General features: G+C 39.1%; 2 protein-coding genes across 2 annotated transcripts in view; both read left to right on the top strand.

Moving 5' to 3' along the window:
* Window positions 1–539, top strand: part of LOC115306523 (olfactory receptor 149) — a 1,157-nt gene extending 618 nt beyond the window's left edge. The window contains exon 2 of the mRNA XM_029956979.1: window positions 117–539. Within this exon, the coding sequence (XP_029812839.1) occupies window positions 117–539 (423 nt within the window). The remainder of the gene's footprint in view (window positions 1–116) is intronic.
* Window positions 540–16,355: 15,816 nt separating this feature from the next.
* Window positions 16,356–17,291, top strand: LOC115272659 (putative olfactory receptor 10D3). Its single transcript, XM_029915665.1, has one exon. The coding sequence runs from the start codon at window positions 16,356–16,358 to the stop codon at window positions 17,289–17,291; it is 936 nt and encodes a 311-aa protein (XP_029771525.1).
* The last annotated feature ends 826 nt before the right edge of the window (window positions 17,292–18,117 follow it).

Here is an 18,117-nt window from a genome sequence, read left to right as displayed (position 1 = left end):
TCATGAGCCACAGGGTGTGTGCCATCCTGGCCATGGGGACTTCTTTTTTTGGCTGCATTCAGGCCACCTTTCTAACCACTCTCACTTTCCAGTTGCCCTACTGTGGCCCCAATGAGGTGGATTACTTCTTCTGCGATATTCCAGTGATGCTGAAGCTGGCTTGTGCTGACACCTCAGCCCTGGAGATGGTGGGGTTCATCAGCGTGGGCCTCATGCCCCTCAGCTGCTTCTTTCTCATCCTCACCTCCTACAGTCGCATTGTCTGCTCCATCCTGCAGATCCGCTCTGCAGAGGGCCGGCACCGTGCCTTCTCCACCTGCAGTGCTCACCTCACCGCCATCCTGCTTTTCTACATGCCAGTGGTCCTCATCTACCTCAGACCAACCCCAAGCCCCTGGCTGGATGCAACTGTTCAGATCTTGAATAACCTGGTCACGCCCATGCTGAACCCTTTGATCTATAGCCTCAGGAACAAGGAAGTAAAATCATCTCTGTGGAAGGTGCTACATCACTTGGGCTTCCTTCCTGAACAGTTGTAGACAGAGAACACTACCTAAGGCTTCAACTGTATTTTGTAGCTTATATAACAATTTTATGTATTTCTCACAAATATTTTTGAATCTGAAAGCCCAGGTATCATAAAATATGTATAAAATGGATTTTCTCCATTTTACAGTGTAGAGACTCAGATTCTGAAACCTTAAAGTGACTTGTTAAAGGACCCAATAAGGAGAAAATGGCAGAATGAAGACTCTAGAGTGGGTTTTCTGACTCTGGGACTTTTACACACTTGAGGATTTCATACTGCTGATAATGGAAGGAGGGAGTTCTCCCCAGGAGGCAGAACAACCTGGAATTTCTGTTTCCCAATAGTTACCATCTGTCTCCTTCTACATTCCCTCCTCCTCTTCTTTTCCCTTCACCCTGGCACTTTTTCCTCTTGGCTGGTGATTGTCTCCTCAAATGCCTGCATTGGTTAAGCTCTCATTTTATTGGTCTAGGAGTTGTTGATAGAAAATGGGAGGGGGTGCATGCCCAAGGCTTCAAGTAACACCTTAAAAAACATAAATACATTGTGCAAATAGGAAGTCTTCCTGCCGGGGGCTAAGGCAGGTCTCTGCATGAAGCAGATATACTGACTGGTGTACTGTCCTCTACAAACCCTATCTGTTGGGCTTAGAACTGGAAGTGGGCCGTGGAGGTGCAGATGAGATGAGGATGTGGAAAAGACAGATGGGGACTCCAGGGAGAGGTGGCTGTGCTATAATTCCCTCTAAACTTGGCTTTGTATTGCTCATCATAACCAGGGAGTCATGCTGGGTCCCTGCTGTCATTGTTTTGTGCCTTTGGCTTCTCTGTTTACCCAAAGGGTTGGACTTTGGTCCCCATTCCTACATTTCTTCATTTGGTGGCTGAAATATGTTAAGAAGGAAAAACGAGCTATTTCAAGACAGTAGTTGTTTGTATGACTGAATGCAATGAGAACAGAATTCCATTTGGGGAATATAGTTGCTATGAAGTTTATTCTAATGGTGACATAGAGAGAAGGCCACAGGGAGGAGGGTAATGGAAAAGGAGGGACAGAGGCAAAGACTAGCTCTTTTCTCCCATCTGCACTTCTCAGAATCAGGGAGCAGTCACAGAACCTTCCAGACCAGTCAGCGCCATTGGTTCTGTGCCCTCTACCAGAAGGGTGAGCTGGCACATGATCCCATGGCATAGATAAACTCTTGCCTACTCTCCTCTCTCAGGCTCCTAAGATCCCTCTCAGGGCTCTTTCTCCCATGTTTCTCAGCAAACAAGAGCTTAAAAGGGAAGGCATAAATACATCTGAAGTAATTTCAAATCGAGTGTATCCCAAACCCTTCTCAAGCCTTTTATGAGACTGGGGAGGGACCTCAAAGGGGAGGTGTTGGAAGTCGAAGAGGTTCTTGTTTGTTCGTTCCCGGGTTTCCTGCATGAAGAATGATTTTACGAGGAGAAGCACCACATTTCTCAATCTTTTGTTTTCTGCATGTGGGTGTGGGGGGTGGTGGTGGTGGTGAGAGATCATTCCTTGGATGGACATTTTTTTTTAACTATTTGCTGTCTGTGAGTGACTGTTCTTGCAGGAAAAATAAAATCCATTTCACCTGTTTTCAGGGTTCTTTCTTCAGCTCAGCTCTTGGTTCCTAGGTTGGAGGACTCCCTTGCACAAAAGGACTCTATCTCCTTAAACAACTGACCTCTCCAGTTGTCCCAGGGATTCTGAGATGCTGGCAGCTCTCCTGTCTCTAGGTAATGTCTAACACCTTTCCACCTAAGCAGGAGCCCAGCCTGGGGTGTGGAGGCCCAGGTAGGGTTTGATGGTGGAATGAGACTTTTCTGAATTTTATAACTAAAGGGACAGTGTAAGAAGAATTTGAGAACAAATATCAATTTGAAAACCCCCAAATTAGGTAGACCACTTAGCAAAATATTTAATCCACAGGGGCAAAGACAGAGAATCAAAGTCTAAGAGCAGGGAGGCCAGAGAAGAACAAGAATTTTAAAGCAGAGGTTCAGAGAACATTTGAGCAGAATGGGCTACAACAGCAAACTCATCTGAAACACTGAATTCAAGCATGGTATAGGAGTGGCATCCAAGATCTGACTCCAGGTGGATTCTAGATACTTTAAAGGTGTCACTGTTCATCCCAACCCTTTTTGCAACACACCATTATAGTCTCCAGTCACTTTTGACTCCTTTCTAAATTTGTTATTTATATAACCAATGCCTGTTTTGAATTTCACTTATGTATTTTGCTTTACCTACAGCTCCTGGAGAGAAAAACTATGATGTGGGCATCAGAAGTGGACACCTATGACATCACAAGTAGACACCTATGACATGAGATGGCTCTTACAGCAGTGGGGGGATGTGAAGGCAGGTGTTCAAGGGCATGTCCACAGGAGTAGAGGCCTATTCTGTGTATTCCTTGCAGTCCCTGGGACCCTGCTGATTTGTTCTAAGTCAAATTGATTGAAATAAAAAAGTCAGAAATTAATGCTTTCAATACTTTATTTGCAATTTTTGATAGGTGAAGAACACTGGCTTTACCTTTACAAAAATAATTATTCAAGCTAAGAGAATATTTACGTTTTGCTAGTTCACCTAGGGTAAGAAGAACATTAGTGCCTGTGGTTATTGGACTGCTAAATTGGTGAGAAATAACCTAGTGACATCAAATGACATCATCATTGATGACAACATCAAAAAGACATCATCATCCTGTTGGAAGTATTTTAAAGTATTTTTTATTAAGTATTAAGCAATTAGAAAATAATAAAAAATATGTAAAGTATTAGGAACTCCGATGCAATGAACACCTGGGTCCCACTACCTAGTTTAAGGCAGAGAGTGGTGTCAGTGCCTTGAATGTCTTCAGCAGACACTAGCTTGATTTCTTACCTTCACTCCTTCTAGAAATCATCACTCTCATGAGTTTTATGCTTACTATTCCTCTGTTTTTCTTTAAGTTTTAACCCTGTTTGTGTCACTCAACAGCCTAAGGCAAATTTTAGAACTTTATATTAATTTTATTGAAATTTGTTATTTTTCACTAAAATGTTACTCTTTTGGCCTTAATGTCATTGCATGGGAAATTAATTCATTCCTGCCAAGGTGCAGAATTCCATTGTATGAAAATATCAACATTTATTCTCTGTTGTTGTTATTTACTTATAAACAAAATATGAATTTCCAGAATATAAGGATGCTTTTCTTTTAAACAGTCACAACATTTTGGTGGATTTTTTATATGTTTCAGTATGTATAAATATGACACAAAGATACCATCACCTGCCCCCCCTTTAAGATTCCTATCAGGGAAAAGAGAAAATCAAAAAAATTTTTTTAGTTTGGATTTTACCAATAGCAGACATTGAGAAGAAGATTTGAGGATAAACAATTTATCTGGAAGATGATCCCCAAAAACACAATAAAAGAGAGGGAAAGTGACACAAGGAAAGGATAGTGAATCAAGCAAGTGTCAATGAATAGGTTACCACTGTGAAGAACTGGGGCTCAATAGCACAAAGGGTCTTCTGAAAAATTTGGAGGAAGAAAAAGTCCTCCAAATTGTCCTACTGAGTTGCAAAGGAATCTGGGGTAGTTTTATACCCTGACCCATATTGGTTGGTGGAGGCTCTTGGGAGCATTAATTATCACACCTGTCTGACCCGCCCCATATATATAGGCTGAAAGAAGTTCCTTGGCCAGAGGCTACTCTCAGGCAGAAGGCGTGGGGAGTCCACAGTGAGAGTGTCCCTAAGGACACTATATGAAGGTGGCCTCTGGAGTGGGGTGAGGGAATGTGGACCAAAGTACTAAGAAATGTTATGGTCGTAATTATTTCACTTCTAAATTAGTATCTTTACAAAATGTGAACCACACAATACTACCTAGATATAAAAACAAAAAACAAAAAACAACGTTTAGTTTTGAAAGAGAGAGAGAGAGAGAGAAGGGACGGAGGATCCAAAGTGTCAGCTGTGCTCATGGCCTAATGTGGGGCTCAAACTCACAGACTTGTGAGATCATGACTTGAACTAGTCAGACACTTAACTGACTTAACTGATTGAACCACCCAGATACCTTGATACTACTCTGCTTCTTTAGGACCTCCAGCAGTTGTTTATTGCTTATAGGTTACATTTAAATAATTTAGTAAAGTATCTGTAGAATTAACATCAGATTCAATCCACCTCTTTAGTCTCCTCAAAGCCATACGTTCACACAGTAACACATAAATCTCTCTCACACACACTCTCCTTTCTAGCTAAACTGTTCTTGCCATCCCTTAAAGGTATTTCTTTGCATTATTTATTTATTGTCATGTTCATTTAAACACATATGTATTGAGTAACTACTATGCTAGCACTGGAGTTATAAATATCTGTAAGTCATATTCTTTTTTTTTTTTATAAATTTATAATAGTTTATTGTCAAATTGGTTTCCATATTCTTAAGAGGCTCATAACGAAACATGGGAGGGAGATATACCCATGATTAAAATAAAATATTGTAAAAAGAGAAAGGGAAATAAACCATAAGAGACTCTTAATGATAGAGAACACACTGAGGTTGATGGAAGGGGAATGATGGGGGATGGGTTAGATGAGTGGTGGATATTAAGGAGGGCACTTATGAGGAGCACTGGGCCTTGTATGTAAGTGATGAACCACTGAATTCTACTCCTGAAAACAATACTGCACTGTATGTAAACTAATGGATTTAAATTAAAAAATTGAAAAAATATATAATAAATATTTAATGAAAAATATAAAATTGACTAGAAAAATGAAAACAAATGATTAGTCTTGTACAGATGTTGAAGAAGCTTCCAAAAAACATTTCAAATATATTCATTCATAATTTTGTGCCTGCATAAATATATTCTCTCATCATGGAATGCCCTTCCCTGATTCCTCTGCTAGAAAACCTTCTACTCGTCCTTCAAAACCCAAGATGGATAATCATTTTCTTTGTGAAATTTCTTTATCTCGGACACAATTAAGTTATTTCCTTGTGTTTCAATTTTAGATTATGACATAAAGTATCAATTCATCATGCAAAAAAAAGATTGGCAAAGTGACCCCAAAGGGTAATAACTAATGAGGTGAAGAGGGGTGAAGAAAGGGAGACAGATGGTTTGGTTACTTACAGTTCAGAACTATCCAACCTCTCATTTGTTGCATTAATAAATCAGTGTAACTTCTAGATGACATTTAATTATTGGCTAGGACCTCAGTCTATGTTGTTGTTAGATGTCATTAAGCATCTGCTAGGAACAGACTCGCATTCTACTTTGAGAAAATAGCAATAGTTTATGCCGACAGAAGTAACAGAATCAGACAGATATGGTTTAAACTTTATGTTATCATATATGCACTTTATGTCTTTTAAGTTACTTAACTAACTTAAATTGTGAGATTTTAACTGGTAAGTGGAGACACTTAAGCTTACTTTATTGAATTGTAAAGATTGACTTGGATGTGTCTTTAAATCACCTAACACTGTACCTTGACCATGATAAATATGTTACCTTCCCCTTTTTGTTTCTTAAAAAATGCAATTCTTTAAGTAAAAAATAGGTAATAAAAGAGAAGTGTTCAGTATACAAAGATTTTTCTTTAGAAGCAATTCTTTAAGACTTAGAGACAGACAGCAGTGTTTAAGAACAGTGTTTGAGATTGTGCTGGGCTTTGTAGCCAGGCAGATTAGGATTTAATTTCTCTCTTGGTCACTTGTCATTTGTGTGGTATTAGGCAAGCTCTCCTCAAATGTAATGTGAGAAAGATACAAGTACCCAACTCCGAAGGTCACTGTAAAGATTCAGTGGGGTTATCCATGCAAAGGGCTTAGTGTAGGGCTTAGCATATAATAAGTGCATTGTAAAAGCCAATACTGTGTATAATATGGCATTTTAATTTAATTTAATACATTCATTTTGTACATTAATTTTCAGCTATGTAATATTTTGGATTGAGGCGAAATTGATGAGGGTCTTGTTTCCTATTCTGGTTCTCACAATTATTTTTTTGTTCATTTGAAGTTACTGAAATGCTGAACCCTTGAATATGTGATCTAAAAAAGCTATAGACAATGAAATTAATATCAGAATTACACAGTTTATTTAAATCTAACAGATAATTTGGGCTTTGGCTATAGCTAACACATTGTAGGCAGATATAAACAAAAGACTTAGGAAGGAACACAAGGCAAAACAAAACAAAATAAAGCAAAACATTATATTTCCAATTTGTCAAAAAAGTAAACAAGATAAAAAGTTCTCAGGAAACAGCAGCAATGCCCCTGCTGCTTCTAAATACTACCAGAAATTGAGAATCTGTGGAAGCAACTTAAAAGAAGCAAAAATATAAGGTTAAAGGTCATATTAGATTAAATGGGACTTAGATCAAAGAAGTAAACAGACAGACTTATTACTTTTTTTAATTTTTTTAAATGTTTTTTTATTTATTTTTGAGAGACAGAGAGAGAGACAGTGCAAGCAGGGGAAGGTCAGAGAGAGAGGGAGATACAGAATCACAGGCTCCAGGATCTGAGCTAGCTGGCAGCACAGAGCCTGACGCGGGGTTTGAACCCACGAACCATGAGATCATGACCTGAACCGAAGCTGGACGCTTAACCGACTGAGCCACCCAGGCGCCCCAGACTTATTACATTTTAACCATCTGATGGAAAGGATGAACTGAAACTTCCCTCAGGAAATGTTTGAGATACCAAGAAAATGTAAAAGCTTGCTGTGATTAGCTGAGATTTATAGAGCATTTGTGGTGAGCTAAGCACTAGGCTGGGTCCTCTGCAAGCCCAACTCATTTCATTCGTCTAGTAGCCTATGAAGTAAGAGCTCATTATTATCCCTATTCTATGGTTCAGAAAAAGGAGATTGAGAACTTGAGTAGCCTGATCAAAATCATATGTTTCATGTGTGCGTGATCCAGCTAGCTAAGTATGTCTCCTCTCTGTTACGGGCTGATTTGTCTTCTCCCAAAATTCAGTATGTTGCAGCACTAACCCCCAGTACCTCAAAACATGCCTGTGTGGTGATTCAATTTAAAAAGCCTGTTAGAGTCAGTCCTAATCCAATGGGACTGGTGTCTTTAGGACACCAGAAAAGCTGGAGACACGAAGACACACCAGGGATGTTCATGCAGAGGAGTGACCACAGGAAGGAACAGCGGAAGGATGGTCATCTACAAGCCAAGGACAGAGGCTGGTACTGATCCCTCTCTGACCCCTTAGTGGAAACCAAATCTTCCAGCCCTTTGGTCATAGATTTCTAGCCTTCAGAACTTTGAGAAAATAAATTTCTGTTGTTTAAGCCACCCAGTCTGTAGTGCTTGGTTACCATAGCCCTGGCAAACGAACACACGTCCAAGCCCAGCTTGGCTCTGATGCCCCTTCTGTGCAATGTATGATTTTATGACCAATAAAAGTATGTCCTTCTTTCATTCATGCCTATTAGCATCATTGTTTGAAACTCAGAAAACAGTCCTTATTTCTCAAAGTAGGTAATGGAAAGTTCCAGAAAAGAAACACATTTTCAAAACTTTTCTTAGGCTTACTATAAGATGTCTCTAAGGGAATTATTGAGAAGAGAACATTGTAGCTAATTAATCTCAAAGGTACTCATTCCTATGAGGTGCTTCTCATGCTCATTATGACTTTGGGTTTTTTTTGCCCTCTAATTTTTGTTCCCCACTTGTGTGTGCTGTAACAGGGAAATGTGAATTAATGAGACCAGAAATTGGCTTAGGAAGTACGAAAGGCTTATTAAAGTGTTTATGGTCTTGAGTTCCCTTTGCAATTATTATTCCAAGGAAAAACTAAATGTGAGTACCACACACGTAACATGCACACACACACATAGAACTCACAGCTTCCTTGCTAAGCATGTACTCATGCACAACTCCATTCACATTAGTTTTCCTCTAGCATTTCCAAGATGAGGCAGATTCCTCGTAAATCACTGAAACAGTCATTTGAGAGAGAGGGAGAGAGAGATCATATGACATTATCTTCCTTGTGAGAGTTAGTGATAAAAATGCCACTTGCCAGTTAGGATGCAGTTAAATAGTCTTCACAGACAATGAAAACATGGACTTTTTAATGTCAAGGCTTTAAATGCCTCCCTACTGTAAGTGCAGAATCTTCTTTCTTAAAGAAGCATCAGTGGAGTCTGTGAATCACATTTCAGTGCTCAGAGCTGGCTTTGCCCAGCACATAGTGACAAGCATGAGTTATAACAAGGCAGTTAGACTAAACAGCAGGGCCAGAGTAAGCATTTTGAGACTCACAGTGTATTCCTTTTTTTAAAAAAATATTTTTTTTACTTTATTTTTGAGAGACAGAGACAGTGCGAGCAGGGTAGAGTCAGAGAGAGAGGGAAATACAGAATCTGAAGAGGCTCCAGGCTCTGAGCTAGCTGTCAGCACAGAGCCCGATGCAGGGCTCAAACCCACAAGCCGTGAGATCATGACCTGAGCCGAAGCCGGACGCTTAACAGACTGAGCCACCCAGGTGCCTCCTCAGAGTGTATTTCAAGAGGGAATGCAGAAGGCTTAATTTAGCAGTCATGACAGCTCTCATGGCTTAAATTAACCGGCTCCTCGCTGATTGTTTCCATCAGTGCGCTCTGTGAAAGTTTATCATCTCTCATGTCCCTGCCCTGCCAAGAAATCCAGCACTTTACTTTCTTAGTTATTTTTAGGGCACTAAGGAATATTTCATTACCTTAAAGACACACAAAGGAACACACATCTGCACACACACATATAACATAGTTAATGGGAACAATAAGAATTTTGATGAAATACTGATTGAATGAAATCTGTTTTTTTTTAAATGTTTATTTAGAGAATGTGTGCACAAGTTGGGGAGGAGCAGAGAGAGAGAACCCCAAGCAGGCTCTGTGCAGTCAGCACAGAGTCTGATGCAGCACTCTATCTTATAAACCGTGAGATCATCACCTGAGCTGAAACGAAGTTGGGTGCTCAAGTGACTGAGCTACCAGGTGCCTCAAAATCTGTTTTTTTTTAAGTTTATTTTTATTTATTCTGAGAAAGAAATAGAGAGGAGTCAGGGGGGGCAGAGAGAGAGAGAGAGAGAGAGAGAGAGAGAGAGAGAGAGACAGAATCCCTAGTGCAGGCTCTCTGTGCTATGGGTGCAGTGCCCTACTCAGGGCTCAAACTCACAAACCTTGAAATCATGACCTGAGCTGAAATCGAGAGTCAGACACAACCAAGTGAGCCATTCAGGCATCCTTGAAATCTGTTGGTTTTAACTAAATATCATAAAAGTCCAATAAACAAACTATCGCTAGCAAAATAAAGAGATGAAGTCTTAACGTCCCTTTAAGAGGCTAGAGATGGATGAGACCCTCAGTATAACATAAGGTAATTGTCTTATTTTATATATGATGAAACAAGTAGGACCCAGAAAAAATAGGTTTCCTTCTATTTTAATTGAATGAGATATTAATTTAGCGAAACAACATACATTAAATAACACAGGACCAGTGAGAACAAAGTGAGGTGCTCTGCTGTGCAGAGCTACTTCACTCAAAGGAATGGATTGGGATATAGTTTACAAATTAAATCTTCCATTGATCTTATCTGCCTTAGAATGAGTTTTTACAATGATCTTTGTATTTGTCTCATAGACCCCATAGGTTGCTGATTCCCGGAGAACAGGCTCTGTATGCTCCCTAGGTCTTGTACCTCTTGTCCCATGCGGTGGCTCAGCAGAGGCCTGAGGACAGTGGAAAGATATCACCATTTGTAATACTGAATTGGATATCCTCATGTAAATGATATCCCTGTGTAGTCTGGGCCTCAGTCCTCTGCCAATTTCATTTTCTACAGAGTAAAGTATCTACTTGGAAGCCAATGGCAAGTAGAACTAATGGGGAAAAATTTAGGCTGGATCCCATGAGAAAAGCTGGTCTAAATGCATTACAATTATATCTTATTTTATCAAACCTTTGATCTGGAAGGGGCCTCAAACACTGCTTATGTAATACCTCTCCCAAAATGAGGAAAGAGGCCAAAGTAGTGAAATGAGTGCATGGAAATGAGCATACTAAATTGGGACTTCTGTTTTCCATCTAGGGATCTGAAGCCTAAATAGGTTTCCTTCTATTTTAACTGAATGAGATATTAATTTAGCAAACATTCTTTCAGACTCCATTAAGTCACTTTGTTAGATATGATGGAGAATAAAAAAACCAATGTGACAGAGGTCTTTATGTATTTTATATATTAACTGTAAAACAAATTATATACTGTCAAGAAAAAGAGTTACAATATTAAGTAGGCTCAAATGACAGAGGTTACTTTGATGTGGGATCTCAGGTGAGCCTGAAGGAGGGGACAACATGTAAACTGAGTCTTACTGGCTAATAGGATCTGAAAATTTGGGCATGGGGTAACCATTAGAGGAAAATTCAGGAGAGACTAGGGCATAGAAATGTCAAGAAAATAAGAAAAAATGCCATTATCTTTCTCTTTAGCTAAAAAAAATCAGTAATATATAATATTTAATGTTATTGTATATATTTATAATAAGTATAGTATTACAATATAATGTGAATATTCTTACATATCATATTGTATGCATATACAATATATGTATACATATATAATAATATATATTATTTCTATTTTACACTAAATATAGTATAGTATATTTATGGTATTTAACATGTTTATGGCATAGTGTTATATAATATATTTATATTCATTTGGCAGAAACCATGCTAAAAGCATTAGCTTTTTGTTGACAGAACCTAAGGAAAAGGAAACAGCAGGCTTAACATTAATCACTGGGCGATCTGGTGCTCCTTTCTACCTTTGGTTTCCATGGAGACCTTCTAGAGAGGACCCTGTGAGTCAGTCAGCAGCCAACCCGAGCTGGTTTGCCTAAGCCTGTGAAGTGAGGTGTAAGCTTTAAGGTCAGTGAAAATGTTGCAAGTAAAATAACACACTGGTCAGACAATTTTCAAAGTCTATTAAACTTAATTAGGTCTATTATCTTCCCTTGTAATTCTACTCCTAGCCAGCATAGTCAGGTCTTCAAATCACCAGGTATATGCATATAGTTGATGTCACTGTGTGTTGCTTGGGGAGCCACAGTTGAAGGTGATTTCAAAGATACTAAGAGGTTATGTGGAGGGTAAACTGCAGTTTATGCTACAAACTAACTTTCTTCCTCCCTTCCTCTCTCCCTTCCTTCCTTCCTTCTTTCCCATTCTGTATATAATGTGCAAAGTGTCACTTCCTTATTTTTCTTTGACTAAGCTTATTTTTATCTTGAACCTCCATTTCTACCAAATGCTAGAAAAAATATTCTTGTTACATTCAAGTCAGTGACACTGAAGTTGAATTTGTTATATTCAAGTAGCAAAGGTGGTATATTCAAGTTACAAACCCAGCCTATTTATTTATTTATTTATTTATTTATTTATTTATTTATTTATTTTAATTCGTTTATTATGCTCTGGCTCTCATAGAGCATCAGAACCCTATGTAGTTGGTTTGGGGAAAAGTCAATCATTGAGAGTTCTGTTAAGGTGTCAGGAATAAAAACTTCTTAAGTTGCACTATCTCTTTGCTTTTCAGAGTTAATAAGTGGAATGTTCTCCAAGTATATAATAGCTCTTCCAAAAGAGTCCTGGGAAGAAGTTTCATATCTGTGTACAAGGATCAATTGGTTATGTTTCATTCTAAAATAATAATAGGAATAATTGTTAGTTTCTTCAAACCTAATTAGTGAAAAAATGATTTTACCTCTAAGTCTTAGGGACTTAACACAGACTCTGGGAATCTGTTTAAACCTCTGATTGGGAGTTTATTTACACATATACTGACTAGCTCAAGGGTAGAAACACAGAAACATTAAATAAGTCTAAAGACTTCAGGACCAAGCTAGTTTCTAGAATCCTTTCTTAATAAGATGACCCAAAAAAGAATCCATAAGTGATTCCAAAAACCCAGAAGAGAATAAGCCTCATTTGACTTGGACCAGAAGACTGTTTACATGCTGTACTTTTATTACTTATTTTGCATCTCTCTTTTATCTTTCCCCCATTGCTCTTTCTTCTCTCTGCCCTTTCTATTACATCTTTTTTTTTATTCTGTTTTGTTGACCATTTGTTCTAAGTGGACTAGTTATAATTTTTTTACTATTTATAGAAAATAAGTAAATAAATATGTATTCGTTTCACCTTCCCATTAACCTGCTCAATCACAGATGCCATGTGATAATTATTCTAAGTTAGTCTGTTGAGTGTTGATTCTTTACCATTTTGATGGCTGTGAACCTTTTTAAGAACACAAGAACACTAGGGGCACCTGGGTGGCTCAGTCCATTAATAATGCTTAAGCATCCGCCTCTTGATTTTGGCTCAGGTCATGATCTCACAGTTCTTGAGATTGAGCCCCTCATCAGGCTCTGTACTGACACTGTGGAGACTGCTTGGGATTTTCTCTCTTCCTCTCTCTCTGCCCCTCATCCACTCATGTGTAAGTGTTCTCTCTCTCTCTCTCTCTCTCTCAAAATAAATAAATAAACCTTAGGGGAAAAAAAAGAACACAAGAATACTGTTGTACATTTCCCCCTGAATGTGTGTGTGTGTGTGTGTGTGTGTGTGTGTGTGTGTGTATACCTCCCTCTTCATGATAAAGTTTTCAAATTTATTGGAAATAAACTTTTTCTAATGTTTATTTTTTTAGAGAGAGACAGATCATGAGTGGGGGAGGGGCAGAAAGAGACAGACAGAAAGAGAGAGAGAGACAGAGAGAGAGAGAGAGAGAATCTAAAGCAGGCTCCAGGCTCTGAGGTGTCAGCACAGGGTCTCTAACCCTGAACCATGAGATCATAACCTGAGCCGAAGTTGAAATAAACTTTTATATATACCTTCTCTGTTTTTTCCAGTAATCATCTTTACAGATGTATATCTCTGCTCTTAGTCTTTTCAGAGAGCAAGAGTTTACCATTGTTGATCCCTTTTCCTTTTGTTTTCTCTACGTCATCGATTTATGCTTTTCCTTTTTTAGTTCTTTAAAAACTATAACCCTGTTGTACATGAAAGATGAACAATTTTCACATTTCAAGCATTTGGTCTCAAGTGGCAAGGTTCTTGAGAACTTTCATAGAATAGAAATTCCAGATTCAGCAAACATGTCTTCTGCATAGTGGTAAAAATTCTTAATATGTTATTTGTTGTTTAACATGTTAATACCATTCTGGGAAAACCATGTGGAAAACAAGTCCTAGTACAGGGAAGCCAGCTTTGCCAATTGACAAGGTTGCTTATTGGAGAGTCTGATTACAGAAATTATATTTCCAAATAAAAATGTTAGAATGCAATACCTGAAAGTTAGGAGAAGAGCAATGGAGAACAATTCAAGAGAAAGTATTTGAAATTGGATATTTAAAAGCCTGAGGTATATATAGTTGTTACTTCTCATTCTACCACTATATCCTGAAACTGGGAAAATGCTCTCTACTTTTGTCCTAAGATTGAGCTGTACCCCAACACTTTCCTCTCACTTCTCTAGGTCAACCACAGAAATAGAAATTACAGATAGGATTCTATCTTGTTTACATCATAGTAATCCCACAAGGGAGAATATCAGCATATTGTTACAACTAGATCATTTAGTTACTTCTAATTACCCCTCTTGCTCAACAATCCCCTTCAATCAGAATTCACTCAGGAATGGGATCCCAAGGGCCACCAAGGGCATTTACATTTCCATGTAAGAGAAAACAATGTAGTTATTAGTGTCTTGGAAGAAATCTTTGCAGAAGACAGAGATACATTCAGCTTTATGTCATTTAACCTGAGTTTGCTGCACTACGAAGAAAGGACTTTTCAAATAATGGGAGGAGATCTCTGACCCAGGTTTATCATGTGACATCAAAGGCAAATTTGGGCAGAAGATCTTGGAGAGGCAGATGGTAAAAGGATCAAACTTCCTTCCTGTGAGTCACAGTACGTGCTATCTGCATCTTGTTTGTTCTGCTCCTCTTTTCTTTCTCATATGTCTAGGGAAGAGCAGAACTTGGAGTCCTTGCATTACAAATGCTCTCAGAGTTCAGGATGAATAGGAACATAGAGCTATTGAGCATAGAAATAGGACATTATTTATTTGGTTTGTCTTTCAACTCATCATGTTGGCCCACCAACTCAAAAACTCCATCCTTGTTATTGTCCTTTATAACCAATGGTTTGGACTTGATTAAAAATGATTAGAAGATTAGATATTCTAAAAGAGCCTAGACCTGGACACCTTCAGTCCAGAGGAGTCACTGTAACGTATGATTCCTTTTGACAAAACATCCAGGACTTTGGGGGACATAGTATAGATTATGTGTAGCTCTCATCGTGGGTCTGGTCACATTTTAGAGCAAAGTGCAGAACTTCTTCCTGGGTACAGATGCCATGAAAGTTAACAGAGAAGTTCTAAATATTCAGGAGAGTAGGGCCAAGCAGGAATAAGTATATAAAAGCACTTCTTTACAAGGTTGTATGGAGACTAATATCTGATAGTATCATATAAGTCCTTAGACAAGACAAAATAGCTGAATGTTATCCAAGTTTATCAATCATTGAGTAAGTCCATTCACTGCTTCATTCATCAAGCATTTATTAAGAATTGACTCTGTGCCTCTTCACTGAGGATATAGCAGTGCACATCAAGAAGTGTTTATTCCCCTAGAGTTTATATCTTAGAGCATAGGTGGTGGTGTTGCTGCTGTGGTTGGTGGAGACAGGTTAGCTTTCCATTGCTTACTAAGGAGGAGCAAGACCATTTTCAGAGCCTGCTGACATCACAGGAAAACCATGAATAACACTGGGACAAAATTCGACAAGGCCAGTGATGTCACAGTCCACCACAGATGCATCTGGTGGAGAGACTGATGATGTCAGGAGAAAAAAACATTTAGATCCCTAGCTCTGCCATTTCCAGGAACCTCAGTTTAGAAGAGTTTTTTTAGTTTAGATGTTTTCTTTTCTATAGATTTATGTCAAAAACTTAAGGTGAGTGTTCAATGAACTGAGATCATGTTGTGTAAGCATTTCAACTGTAAAGCTGTGATTGTTCAACCCTTATGGCTCTCAAAACAACATAGAGAGAAAATATAACGTTTTTCATAGTAGTGGTCAACAAATATAGTGATTCTCAAGCTGTAGTTTATATCTTGAGATATGAAATGCCCCTGGTTGATTCTGAGGTTTCTTATATCCCTCTTCTCTGAGGGATCACATGTTTGTGTGAGCCCTGTCCTTCCCTTTGAAAATCTTTGCTCTGAGATGCTTTAAAAAAAAAAATCTTTATTATTTTGGAGGAGAGAGAGAGAGAGGGCACATGAGCAAGTGGAGGAGGGGCAGAGAGAGAAACACACAGAATCTGAAGCAAACTCTAGGCTCCATGCTATGCACACAGAGCCCAACACGAAGTTTGAACCCACAAACAGTGAGATCATGGCCTGAGCTGAAGTTGGATGCTTAACCAACTGAGTCATCCAGGCACCTCTAAGATGCTTTTTTTTTTTTAATATTGTTTTAGTAAGGGATGTTTGCCTTTAGAATCATCATAACAAAAGTTTTTGGTACAGAAATGATTAATTTTTCTATGAGAACTATATTCCAGTTAAAATGTCCTGTAATCTGGATCAGAAGCAATTTTCCCTTAATTTTGAACCAAAATGCTGTTATCTCAATGACACATTTCATTTCCCCAGTGTGTTCACTGCCATCATGTCCTCTGCTTCCTTTTCGAAAACTCCCCTAGGACTGTCTCTCATGGAGAAGAACTGCTCAGTGGTGACTGAATTCATCCTGTTGGGAATTCTGCACATGGAGGGGCTGGAGACTATGCTTCTTGTCTTGTTCTTACTCTTCTATGCCTGCACCCTGCTGGGAAATGTGTCTATCCTCGTGGCTCTTCTTTCTTCCACTCGCCTTCACACGCCCATGTATTTTTTCCTGGGGAACTTGTCTATGTTTGACATGAGTTTCTCTTCTGTGACCTGTCCCAAAATGCTGCTATACCTCATGGGACTGAGCCCCCTCATTTCGTATAAGAACTGTGTCTCCCAGCTCTTCTTCTTCCATTTCCTTGGCAGCACTGAATGCTTCTTATATACCGTGATGGCCTACGACCGCTTCGCTACTATCTGTTACCCTCTGCGGTACATAGCCATTATGAACCCTAGAATCTGCGGGACCCTGGCTGTGGGCACATGTCTGTTAGGGTGTCTCCATTCCAGCATCTTGACATTTCTCACCTTCACTTTGCCATACTGCGGTCCCAATGAAGTGGATCACTTCTTTTGTGATATTCCAGCACTCTTGCCATTGGCCTGTGCTGATACATCTTTAGCCCAGAGGGTGAGTTTCACCAACGTTTGCCTGGTATCTCTCCTCTGCTTTCTCCTAATCCTTCTATCCTACACTTGCATCACCATCTCCATCTTGCATATTCCTTCACCTCAGGGCCGCCACCGGGCTTTTTCCACTTGCAGTGCTCACCTCATTGCCATCCTTTGTGCCTATGGGCCCATCATCACTGTCTATCTGCAGCCCACTCCCAATCCCATGCTGGGAACTGTGGTTCAAATTCTGATGAATCTTGTAGGACCAATGCTGAACCCTTTAATCTATACCTTGAGGAATAAGGAAGTTAAAACAGCCCTGAAAAAAATTTTGTGCAGGACAAACCACGTTGCTGAGAGATAGTAAGAGTGGATAGATGTGTTGACGACATGGAATTCTTCCTGGCCCAACATGAAAACTGCCCTTCTGGGATCCTCACGTGGATTGCTGGAATTTCAGCACATTCTGAATGGCATGGCTCACTCTATCACAACACGTCATCATTTTGTCTGTTTGGTTTTCTTGGATTACCTAAGTCTCCTCTCCCTGGTCTGTGTTGCTGCGGCTTTGACTTTCTTCTGTGGGGAACCTCCTGCCACTAAAAGGAAGACAGTTGGTCTTCAGCACTGCAGTGTTTTGTCTACCTTTCCCAGTTCATGTCCCTCTAAACTATGTGTCAGATGAAGCTTGTGAAGAAAGATAGTAAACAGAAGAACGGGATTTTAAGTAACTTATTGAGAGAGATGATAGGATCTTCTTTCCCTCAATGTTAACAAACGAAATGTTTTCTCTTTCCTTCTCAACTGTTTAAAAGGGGAATAATTTAGAATTTATTAACAAAGATGTTTTCCTCTCCATCCTATGTCTGTCCTCATTCCCATTTTCCCCACCTGTAGGTCCTTAGGCAAATGTGATTAGCTCCTGACTATGAAAGGGAAGTGAAAGATTTGTGACTAGTGTCCATGTTCCAGCTAGATGTTTCCATTTCACTACCTCATACCTCATAGTGTGATTAAAAATGTGATACCAGTTGCAACTATATGGATGAAACCAGAGGGGATTGAGCTAAGCAAAATTAGTCAGTCAGAGAAAGACAAATATCATATGACTTCACTCAGATGAGGACTTTAAGACACAGAACAAATGAACACAAGGGAAGCAAAAAAAAAAAAAAAACCAGGGAGGAGGA

This window comes from Suricata suricatta, chromosome 11 (assembly GCF_006229205.1).
Source record: "Suricata suricatta isolate VVHF042 chromosome 11, meerkat_22Aug2017_6uvM2_HiC, whole genome shotgun sequence".
NCBI lineage: Eukaryota > Metazoa > Chordata > Mammalia > Carnivora > Herpestidae > Suricata > Suricata suricatta.
The sequence above is the reverse complement of the archived record's forward strand: the minus strand, read 5'-3'. Positions and strand labels throughout refer to the sequence as shown.

Bases quoted from the DNA above. Each gene is read 5' to 3' on its own strand.
- LOC115272659 (XM_029915665.1), top strand. From the start codon at position 16,356: ATGGAGAAGAACTGCTCAGTGGTGACTGAATTCATCCTGTTGGGAATT.